General features: G+C 43.8%; 1 protein-coding gene across 1 annotated transcript; it reads left to right on the forward strand.

Annotated features, from left to right (window-relative positions):
- Positions 1–300: 300 nt before the first annotated feature.
- Positions 301–3,150, forward strand: LOC134286516 (uncharacterized). Its single transcript, XM_062848140.1, has one exon. The coding sequence runs from the start codon at positions 301–303 to the stop codon at positions 3,148–3,150; it is 2,850 nt and encodes a 949-aa protein (XP_062704124.1).
- The last annotated feature ends 9,438 nt before the right edge of the window (positions 3,151–12,588 follow it).

Raw genomic sequence — 12,588 nt, forward strand, 5'->3', positions numbered from 1 at the left:
TCCGAACGTCCCGAAAAATACCACAGTAATTTTCAGAAGTGGGATTGATTCGGATTTGCTACGATCGGCGCGTTATCGTAGAAATCTCCTGACAGCGGCGCGAGTGAAATTGGTCGAGAATTTCGGTAGGAAAAACCACGGATTCCAACGCGTAAACCGGAGTCCATCAGCGGGAAGTTCCGTCAAGCCGTATCGGCGTGAACTCCTACGAAGACGGGTGGCGCAGCGCTAGCTCCAGCGTCCGGAGGTGGCAGCAGCAGCTCAACCAGCGAAAACAGTGAGCGGAAGGGAGGCGTAATCATGCCGAGAAAGCGTCGTTCGCAAGTCGGAGCGAACACCGAAGCGAACGTGTCGGAGTATGGCGAAAACGACGAAGCCGGCGAAAGATTCTTCCATCCGGAGGAATTAAAACAGCTGATCCCCGTTTTTCGTGAAGGTTGTGGCGTTACGGAGTGGATAAACACAATCGACCACTATCAGGAGCTGTACTCGTGGAGTGAAAAAACGACATTGCTGTATGCGACGTGCCGACTAGCGGGTGCCGCACACCAGTGGTTCCTGGGTGCCCGGCAGCATATTTTGAGCTGGAAAGATTTCAAGGCGACGATTTTGTTGGCATTCCCGGATCATGAGGATGAAGCGAACGTTCATCGGAAACTGTCTCGTTGCATGAAGGACTCGAAGGAATCGTACGAGAATTACGTCTTCCGGATGAATGCTTTGGGGCAGAAAGGCAAATTGAGCAGTGCAGCGATTATCAAGTATGTGATAAGTGGTCTCTCGTATGACGTGCTGTACCCAAGCATTGTGTCCCGACAGTACGCCAGTATTTACGAGCTGTTGGATCAGATCCGGTACTGTGAAGCGAACATGGAATTGTGCAAGCGGCGAAGTTTTCCGTCGAGAAGCAGCAGTCAGAAACAACCGGTGAGTAATCCCATCCCGAAGAGGCCGGAGGATCCCAAATCGTCAAGTAACCCACCGAGTTCGACTAAGCGGAGCGACGAATGTTTTAACTGCCATGGATCGGGGCACATTTCGATCAATTGTCCCCATCCGCAACGGCGACCGAGGTGTTCATTGTGTCGGAAGGTAGGACACGACGAGCAGCGTTGCTTCAAGCGGAACCAAAGCGAACGTCAACAATCGAACAACGAACCAGCGATCAACCAGGTACCCAAAGCGAGCGGCGAGAACACGGCGTATCCGATCAGCAAGGAGGATGAACCGCTACCGACGACCGAAGGCAAGTTTCTCGAGGTCAACTCCAACTCGATGGTGGCGTGCATCGTCATCGTTGGCGGACTGCTGAGGACGATGCTGGCGTTGGCAGATTCAGGTTGTCCGGTGAGTTTGATTAAACAATCTTGTATTCCAGAAGGCCTTGAGCTTAGCAGAACTAGCGATAGGGACCTAGTGGGTGTAAATGATTCAAAAATAGAGATTGTAGGAGCGTACTCGACATTCATTATGATTGATACGTCTGTGTATGTTGCTAACTTGACGGTGGTTACCGACAACACCATGAAAGTTGATTTGATTGTGGGACGAAGATTTCTTCAGGACAATGGTTTTTGCGGATTGTCTTTTCTTCCTGAATGTTCGTATGACGTCGAAGCGATGAAGAATGTTTTTGATGGTGACGTAGCAGATGCTAGTATTTTGTTCGTCGATGCGAATGATGAGCTCGACATCGGTGATACAGTCGAGACTGGAGCGTTGAGCGGTAGCGTGTACGAACTTTTCAAGCGTGATTATTGGAACCGCGAAAAACCTCGTGAGCCTTTAGTGAGGCATTGCGTGGAGATAAAGCTGAAAGAAGATCGTTACTACAATGCGACTCCTCTGCGTCTCAGTGATTACGAACGTAAGCAGCAGAACAGAATCGTGCAGGATATGTTGTCGAACGGTATTATCCGTGAAAGCGAGTCTCCGTATTCTAGCCGCGTGGTTCTTACTCGGAAAAAGAATGGCGAATATCGTCTTTGCGTAAATTTCAAACCATTGAATAAGTTGGTAGAGCGAAACCATTTCCCGTTGCCGATCATAGAAGATCAGATCTCGAAACTGCAGGGTCGTAAATATTTCACATGTCTCGATATGAAAAATGGGTTTTACCATGTCGACATAGCGGAAGGTTCGAGGAAGTATCTGTCGTTCGTAACCGAAGAAGGCCAGTACGAGTTTAATAAATTGCCGTTCGGTTATACGAATTCCCCGGCAATATTCGCGCGGTACGTTATGAAGGTGTTGAAAGAATTCGTTGACTCGGGAGAAATCGTCGTGTTTATTGACGATATTCTAGCAAGCTCTGTGACTGTTAGCGAACACATGGACTTGTTATCGCGACTGTTCCGTACTCTTTCCGATAATCACATCGAACTTAACGTGAAGAAGTGTTCTTTTCTGAAAACCGGCATCGAGTTTCTTGGTTACTACGTCACGTTTAACCAGATCCGTCCAAGCGATCGGCACATCGAGAACATAAGTAACTTTCCTGTACCGACAAACGACAAGGCTCTTCAGCGTTTCTTAGGCCTGATGAGTTACTTTCGTAAATTCATTTACAGATACAACCACATCGCGAGCCCGTTATACGAATTGCAGAATCGACGCGGATCCGATTTTAAATTTGAGTCGCGGCATTACGAATCGTTCGATAAACTTAAGGGAGCGTTAATTTCGAAACCGGTTTTGTGCATTTACAGTCCGAAGTTAGAAACGCAGCTCCACACGGATGCGTCGTCGAACGGTTTCGGCGGTATTCTCGTGCAGCGTCAAACGTGCGACAATCAATTTCACCCAACGATGTTTTTCTCGCGTAAAACTACAGCGGCCGAATCGGTACTTCACTCTTTTGAGCTTGAGACGTTGGCTATCGTTTACAGTCTACAACGTTTTCGCGTATACCTGTTCGGTATTCACTTTACTATCGTGACAGATTGCAATTCTCTCAAAGCGACGTTGGATAAGAAGGACGTGAATCCGAAGATTGCACGATGGGCGCTTTTTCTGGAGCAATTCGATTACGCAATCGAGCATCGTTCCGGGACTAAAATGCAACACGTGGACGCACTGTCGCGTATGTATTGCCTAGCAATCGAAGAAACCGAAGAATCGATAAATGTTTTCGAGAACGCGTTGACGTGAATCAGATCAAAGACCCGCGAATCGCAAAAATCAAATCTGACCTGGAATTAACAGAAAGTAAAGACTACGAGGTACGCGATAACTTGCTATTTCGAAAATACAAGAATCGTCTTCTTTTGTACGTTCCGGAGAGCATGGAAAGATGGCCAGCTGGGACGGTGGTTACATTCCATTATTCCTAATGTTTCCTTGCGAGCGTGGTGGCAAGGTTTGGACGTAAGTCGAAATTTCATTCGCGTAATGTCAAGGCTTATGTCCAACCATTACTCGCTAGATGCGCATTTACACAGGATTAACCTCGCGTTGAGCAATGTTTGTACTAAGTGCGGTTCCGGTTATGATGACATCGACCACGTAGTTTGGCAATGCCCGGATAATGACGCCTCCAGAGCACTACTTTTGGATACCCTTGAGGCCCGAGGTAGACAACCCTTTGTTCTTGTGCGAGATGTGTTGGGCACTCGCGATGTCACTTATATGCTATGCATTTACGACTTTCTTCGTTTGTCTTGTATAAAGGTTTAATTCTCTTGTGTTTTCTCCCCCAGTTTTTTTTTCTCCGTTTTTCGTCTTTGTGTTGTTCCTGGCCATCCGGCAGATGAAAAGCCCGCTACAATCTGGGGCTGAATCACTATGAAGACAACGAACACGCCATTACGTTATACCTCCCGGATGAGCTTCAGAGAACCCTTACCCCCAGTCCTTACCACGCCCATCCTAAAAGCATATGTGACCCACTAATCTCGAGCTGCCACGAGTATCCTGGCTCCGTCCCTTACTAACTATGTTGTATAAGAATCAAATTTGTACATAAAATACAAAAAATGTGTTTTGGCTCCGCAAAGCGTTAAACGCGATTGAGCCCCAAATAAATGAACTGGTTAAAAAAAAAAAAAAGAGAGCATGGAAGATTCGGTAATCTTCAAGTACCACGACAATCTAGGTCATTTCGGAATCGATAAGGTCAGCGAGTTGATCAAACGTTCGTATTGGTTTCCCGGTTTGCGTTCGAAGTTGAAGGAGCATATCGCAAGATGTGTGACCTGCATTTCGTTTAATCCGAAGCAGAAGAAGTTGGATGGTCCGCTACATCTCGTTGATAAATCCGACAAACCGTTCGCTACGATTCATATTGACCATCTAGGACCGTTAGACAAGACGAAAGGCAAGAACGAGCATATCCTCGCGGTAGTCGACGCGTTCACAAAGTTCCTTAAGTTGTACCCGACGAAGACTAACACGCGTGAAACGATGAAGCACTTGAAGTCATACTTCATTGCATATTCGACACCGGACGTTATCGTGTCCGATAGAGGCAGCGCGTTTACCTCTGATCTGTTCAAAACGTTCGCTAGCGATCATGGTTTTCGTCATCAGCTTGTGGCAACAGCGTGTCCACAGGCTAACGGCCAGATAGAAAGGTACAACCGGACTCTTATTCCTTTGCTGAGCAAACTTGTTGAGACTCGTGACCAACAATGGGATACGGTACTCGTAGATGCGGAGTTCTTACTGAACAATACGCTGAATCGTTCAATCGGTGACGTCCCTTCGCGATTGCTGTTCGGTGTTCTGCAGAAACGTTTTGTTTCGGATGATTTGACTGAATACGTGGATGATTTGAATTCAAAAAACGATCGGAATTTGACCGAAATCCGAGAACGCGCATCGCGATCGATCAGTAAGCTGCAAGAGTACAATAAACAGCAGTACGATAAACGCTGCAAGGTTCGAACTCAATACAGCGAAGGCGATCTAGTCTCGATTCGTAACGTAAAACAAGTAGGAGTACGAGGGAAACTACAGCCCAAATTCAAAGGGCCTTACGTCATCAGAAAGGTTCTTGATCGCAACCGGCATTTGATCTCCGATTTAGATGGATACCAAGTGTCCAACCGACGTTTTGAAGGGGTATTCGATCCCATGAACATGAGACTTTACCAAAAGGCCGACAATGATGAGGTTAATGATTTTTCAGACTCAGAAATCGAGTACGAAGAAGTCGAGTACTTAGATGATGATTATCAATGAGTAAATCGTATCAAAATCTGCAAGCGTGTAACTGAATTCGATAAAAAGCAGATTTACTAGGTTAAGTTGATCATTGCTATGTAAACAAACAAATGTAAACAAATAACATTAGAGTAGGGCAGCTTTTTCGATAAACTGTCGCGGCCGACAGTAGTGTCAGGATGGACGTGCTGTAGCAACCTTGGGCGCACAATCCTATCCCCATTAGAGCTGGTGTACTATCCCCCAATTTTCTTTGCGTCAAGCTGTCACTTTGACAGGTCTGCGTTCGGGCACGTCCGCTTAGCTCACCGTCACGGCGTCAGCCAACTTCCGTTTAGACTTGAGTTAGTCACTCTCGATCAGACCGTCGCGCAATAAAGTACGTTTTATATTTCTTTTCGTTAAAAACGTGGTTAGCGTAAAACCGTCTCCGAACGTCCCGAAAAATACCACAGAACCTTATAAATGCGCAACGCCCCACGTTGGGCGCCAGTGTTGCAGAATCCCAGCCTGGTAGAGCAAAACTACCAAGATCGACTAAAAGGGTCCCAAACACTAAAAGGCTAATGCTCCAACAAAACAACTAAACGGCAAAATTCATTTTACATGTCTATTTAGGCTCATCAAACTGGTACCATTGGTCTGGCAATTGGCCTATTGGCCCCTATCTCCTAACGACAGTACTGTCTGCTCTTACATGCTAACATTTAGTTCTCTTATGCATCTAAATGATATCGGTACTCACGGCACCGCCAACCTGACTCCGCTCCATTCCGCTGTGAAGGGGTTGTTTGGCTCCGGTGGCAACCGGCACCTCCGGCCACGCTCGCGCCTTTCCCGGTCGTTGGACACCGCTGGCCCTTGTCGTCCCTTACTTCCTGTCCTGCCTTCACGGTGGAATCTCGCCTCCCTCCTTCGTGGTTTAGCCGGCCGGAATTTGGCTCACCTTTTCCTCAACGATCGACCTGCGCCCGTTACCTGCGCGGGTGGCCAGGTCCGAATCTCGGCCTACGGCGAAAGCTTCGTGGTTCGGACTCACGAATTGAGTGGGTTCAATCGATCTCGATCGCCTCCGTTAGCCGCTCTCGTTGTTTCCCGACACCACGGGAACCGATCCGCCGGAGAGGCTTCCTCGACTCGAGCTTGCTCAAATCGGAATCACCGTCCCGAGGAGATGATGGCACCATATAAAAGAACCCCTGTGGTGGGGTCCTTTGTTTGACTGCAGACTATCCCGACGATGGTCTTGGCTGATTTTAGCGGGGCGCTCCTCGGTCCTCGTGGATGATATAGGTTAGGGTGCGGGTAGCAATCTGTCGCCTACGGCTTCCGCTCACCCGTCCTTAGGGGTCATTCAAATATGACGTCCATCGTTTAGGGGGGAGGGGGGTCTGAGAAAGTGTGACACTCCATGTATAAGGTATACAAAATAGCGTGACAGAGGGGGGAGGGGGGGGGTCTAAAATTCCCGAAAAATGGTGGACGTCATATTTGAATCGGCCCTTAGCCAACGACGATCGGCTGATTTCTGGTCAATTCCGTAATCTGTTAACCACGACGTGAACCAAACGGAATCTGAGCGTCGAATCCCGTTATTTGTTTCGGCAATCGTGTCTGACTTTTGGATGTCGCTCCGTTCCCTTGGTTCCTCGTCGTTCCTTTTCGACGGATGGGTGTGACGTCGACTTGAAATACGGTGAGAAGCACTTCGCCGAATCCGTTCTTCTTTGCCCGCAATTAGCAGCTTTTCCGGCGTCCCGTTTTTCTGGCGGTCCCGCCAGAACGAAATATTCCTGGATTCCAAATCACCACGCGGTTTCACAACTGCACAATCTAACACAAACTTGATTGCGAGAACCAGCTAACGTGCCGGGCTGAAGATAGAACGGGAATGGTGGAACTTTCTTTTTTCCAGATCCGCGCCTACCCCGACCGAACAGTTGCACTCGTGTCAGTAGCGGTGTTGCCCGATGTCTGACAGCAGCAGATGGTTGTGTTGGCGGCGCATTCGAATCGACCGTTAGTGCTCGAAAATACTACACTGAGCGAATCTTATTTTCGTTTCTACCCTTATCGCTAATGCCTACATGTATTTTTTCCTGCATAACATATTAAACGTAACACATGTTCAAAAATAAGGTTAATTTTATTAATATTTCTTTTTATAAATAATTTCAACAATATGATTGAAAACAACAACTAACTGTGTCGAAACAAACTTTCTGCACAAAGCACCCGGCGGATCCAGATGTTCCCGGATGATCTAAATCCATCGATCTTTCGCCCTAAGATTCCTTTCTGACGATTTGGAGTACTCCAAACGCTGACATACTTTTACTTCTGCGCCATGAATCCGCCCAGGCAGTCGGAGGAGCCGGTAACACCGTAACACCCCACACCAACTCAAACTCAATAAGCGGGAGACCGTCACCTACTAACACGGGGAAAACTCAGTGAGTCCGTCTATCGAGCTTTTCCCCCCGGGAATTCTCATAAGATGCTGGTTTTCGTCTTCCGGAGTGCGGATTCCTCGATTTTGCTGGTAACACCTTGTTTTCTGGCTTGATTACCGTGGCCATGTTTCAGCCTTTGATTGAGGGAAATGAAACGGTAGAGGCGGCAGCGGAACTGGAGGATGGGGAAGAAAAAGAGTAATAGGAAATAAGGTCCAAGAAATAATATAACTTACCCGATTATTGGACGTAATTCAATATTATTCATGCCAGGATATGCTGGGAATGTATTTTCGATATAAAATGTAACTTGAACACTGAAAAACCGTGGAAATTTTAGCAGCCGCGTCGTTATCTGGACTTGTTAACTTCACGCTTTTGTTTGTTTGAAATAAAAATGCTAATGATGATTTTTCATCCAAATATGGGTAACGATCAATTACTCATATATGAGTAATGTCGCTTAACTAATATTATGAGTAAAGTTTACTGATAATTATTAGTATAATTTACGCATATTATGGGTTTTGTATGCAAAACCCAAATATGGGTAAAACAACTACCTATTTATGGGTAAACCGACCTTAGCGTGTACGGTATGAGGACGACGGCAGCTGCTGGTGCTGCCGTCGCGAACAGAGAACGAGTACGCTCTTTGTCGCGTTGTATCCCCGCCTGTGGAAGATTTCGAGGCGGAGTTTGGCTTCTGTGCCATATTCAGTTTGACGCGCACTATACACTTGTTTCGGACGGAGCGAATGCGCTGACAAAAGTGTATTTACAAGAGCATCCCTTTAAATCCTTCGCACTCGTAGCTCTCTCTAAAATAAAAGCTCTCATTTTTGAGTAGCGCCCATGCCGCACAGGGACTGTGTTGGAAACACACATTTTTTTAAATTGCTCGTACGCTCACATTTTTGCAAAATATCAATATTTTTCGGTATTTGAAGGAGGTTTATAAACCCAGTGAGGTTGCCATGTCGAAATTATTGCAAAATACATGCATGTGAGCGTACGAGCAATTTTAAAAAAATGTGTGTTTCCAGCACAGTCATGTGCGGCATGGATGTTTACTAAAAATGTGCAGGCCGAACACATTTTTGAGCGTAGCCGTTTTTGCGTGCTCTGCTGCGGTGCTGTTCAGATGGGGAGGTCTATGCGTGCGGGAATTTAGAGCATGCACTAGAGAATGCACTTATTAAATGCATTTTCAAATGTATTATGTGTAGCGTCATTCTTCTTCTTATTACTAAAATAACTTCCCCAATGGAACAGAGCCTGTTTCTCAGCTCAGCTGATAAACATGCAGCAGAAATTTGCGGGATTTCATGGTTAATAATGCTCATATGAAATCTGGGAAATAAATTAATCATTTTAGAAGAAGTTGTTGGTTTTAAGAGAACGTTGGGGATTTTTAGGAAACATTGGGGATTTTTAGGGAACAATGGGGATTTTTAGGAGATATTGAGGATGTTAAAGGAAACTTAGGAATCATGAGGGTCTTCATGGGAAATGATGCTTTTGTGAAGTCTAAGCATTAAGTTGGACATTTTAGGAGAAGTTGAGGATCCTTATGGAACATTGGGGATTTTTAGGGGATATTGAGGATGTTAAAGGAAACTTAGGAATCATGAGGGTCTTCATGGAAAATGACGCCTTTGTGAAGTCTAAGCATTAAGTTGGACATTTTAGGAGAAGCTGGGGATCTTTAGGGAACATTGGGGATTTTTAGGAGATATTAAGGATGTTAAAGGAAACTTAGGAATCATGAGGGTATTCATGGGAAATTACGCCTTTGTGAAGTTTAAGCATTAAGTTGGACATTTTAGGAGAAGTTGGGGATGTTTAGGGAACATTGGAGATTTTTAGGAGATATTGAGGATGTTAAAGGAAACTTAGGAATCATGAGGGTCTTCATGGGAAATGATGCTTTTGTGAAGTCTAAGCATTAAGTTGGACATTTTAGGAGAAGTTGAGGATCCTTATGGAACATTGGGGATTTTTAGGAGATATTGAGGATGTTAAAGGAAACTTAGGAATCATGAGGGTCTTCATGGCTATTGATGCTTTTGTGAAGTCTAAGCATTAAGTTGGACATTTTAGGAGAAGTCGGGGATTTTTAGGGAACATTGGAGATTTTTAGGAGACATTGAGGATGTTAAAGGAAACTTAGGAATCATGAGGGTCTTCATGGGAAATGATGCTTTTGTGAAGTCTAAGCATTAAGTTGGACATTTTAGGAGAAGTTGGGGATCCTTATGGAACATTGGGGATTTTTAGGAGATATTGAGGATGTTAAAGGAAACTTAGGAATCATGAGGGTCTTCATTAGAAATGATGCCTTTGTGAAATCTAAGCATTAAGTTGGACATTTTCGGAGAAGTCGGGGATTTTAGGGAACATTGGAAATTTTTAGGAGATATTGAGGATGTTAAAGGAAACTTAGGAATCATGAGGGTCTTCATGGGAAATGATGCTTTTGTGAAGTCTAAGCATTAAGTTGGACATTTTAGGAGAAGTCGGGGATTTTTAGGGAACATTGGGGATTTTTAGGAGATATTGAGGATGTTAAAGGAAACTTAGGAATCATGAGGGTCTTCATGGGAAATGATGCTTTTGTGAAGTCTAAGCATTAAGTTGGACATTTTAGGAGAAGTTGAGGATCCTTATGGAACATTGGGGATTTTTAGGAGATATTGAGGATGTTAAAGGAAACTTAGGAATCATGAGGGTCTTCATGGGAAATTACGCCTTTGGGAAATGATGCCTTTGTGAAGTCTAAGCATTAAGTTGGACATTTTCGGAGAAGTCGGGGATTTTAGGGAACATTGGAAATTTTTAGGAGATATTGAGGATGTTAAAGGAAACTTAGGAATCATGAGGGTCTTCATGGGAAATGATGCTTTTGTGAAGTCTAAGCATTAAGTTGGACATTTTAGGAAAAGTCGGGGATTTTTAGGGAACATTGGGGATTTTTAGGAGATATTGAGGATGTTAAAGGAAACTTAGGAATCATGAGGGTCTTCATGGGAAATGATGCTTTTGTGAAGTCTAAGCATTAAGTTGGACATTTTAGGAGAAGTTGAGGATCTTTATGGAACATTGGGGATTTTTAGGAGATATTGAGGATGTTAAAGGAAACTTAGGAATCATGAGGGTCTTCATGGGAAATTACGCCTTTGTGAAGTCTAAGCATTACGTTGGACATTTTAGGAGAAGTTGGGGATTTTTAGAAAACATTGGGGGTTTTAAGGGAACATTGGGGATTTTTAGGAGATATTGAGGATGTTAAAGGAAACTTAGGAATCATGAGGGTCTTCATGGGAAATGACGCGTTTGTGAAGTTTAAGCATTAAGTTGAACGTTTTAGGAGAAGTTGGAGATTTTTAGGGAACAATGGGGATTTTTAGAAGATATTGAGGATGTTAAAGGAAACTTAGGAATCATGAGGGTCTTCATGGGAAATGACGCCTTTGTGAAGTCTAAGCATTAAGTTGGACATTTTAGGAGAAGTTGGGGATTTTAAGGGAACGTTGGGGATTTTTGGAGATATTGAGGATGTTAAAGGAAACATAGGAATCATGAGGGTCTCCATGGGAAATGATGCTTTTGTGAAGTCTAAGCATTAAGTTGGACATTTTAGGAGAAGTTGGGGATTTTTAGGAAAAGTTGGGGATTTTCAGGAGATATTCAGGATGTTTAAGGAAACATAGGAATCATGAGGGTCTTCATGGGAAATTATGCTTTTGTGAAGTCCAAGCCTTAAGTTGGACATTTTTGGAAAACTTGAGGATTTTTATAGAACGTTGGGAATTTTTAGGAAATATTGAGGATGTTAAAGGAAACATAGGAATCATGAGAATCTTCATGGGAAATGATGCTTTTGTGAAGTCTAAGCATTAAGTTGGACATTTTAGGAGAAGTTGGGGATTTTTAGGAAACGTTGGGGATTTTTAGGAGATATTTAGGATGTTAAAGGAAACATAGGAATCATGAGGGTCTTCATGGGAAATTATGCTTTTGTGAAGTCCAAGCCTTAAGTTGGACAATTTAGGAGAACTTGAGGATTTTTATAGAGCGTTGGGGATTTTTAGGAGATATTTAGGATGTTGAGGGAAACATAGGAATCATGAGGTTCTTCATGGGAAATGATGCTTTTGTGAAGTCTAAGCATTAAGTTGGACATTTTAGGAGAAGTTGAAGATTTTTAGGGAACGTTGGGGATTCTTAGGAGATATTCAGGATGTTAAAGGAAACATAGGAATCATGAGGGTCTTCATGGGAAATTATGCTTTTGTGAAGTCCAAGCCTTAAGTTGGACATTTTAGGAGAACTTGAGGATTTTTATAGAACATTGGGGATTTTTAGGGAACGTTGGGGATTTTTGGGAGATATTTAGGATGTTAAAGGAAACATAGGAATCATGAGGGTCTTCATGGGAAATGATGTCTTTGTGAAGTCTAAGCATTAAGTATGACATTTTAGGAGAACTTGGGGATTTTTAAGAGATATTGAAGATGTTAGAAGAAACATGGGAATCATGAGGGTCTTCATGGGAAATTATGCCTGTGTGAAGTCCAAGCATTAAGTTGGACATTTTAGGAGAAGTTTTGGATTTTTAGAGAACGTTGGGGATTTTAGAAGATATAGGGAGGTCAAAAGCAAGCAAGGAATCATGAGAGTCTTCATGGAAAATAATGTCTTTTTGAAATCTAAGCATTGAGTTGGACATTTTTGGAGAAGTTGAGATTTTTAGGGAACGTTGGGAGTTTTAGAGAACGTTGAAGATTTTAGGGTGACATTAAGGATGTTAAAGGAATCTTAGAAATCATGAAGGTTGTCATGAGAAATGATGCTCTTGGGAAATCAAAACATTAAGTTGGACATTTTGGAAAAATTTGGGGATTTTTAGGGAACGTTGGGAATTTTCAGAGAACGTTCTCTAAAAATCTTTAACTTCTCCTAAAATGTT

This window comes from Aedes albopictus, chromosome 2 (assembly GCF_035046485.1).
Source record: "Aedes albopictus strain Foshan chromosome 2, AalbF5, whole genome shotgun sequence".
Taxonomy (NCBI): domain Eukaryota; kingdom Metazoa; phylum Arthropoda; class Insecta; order Diptera; family Culicidae; genus Aedes; species Aedes albopictus.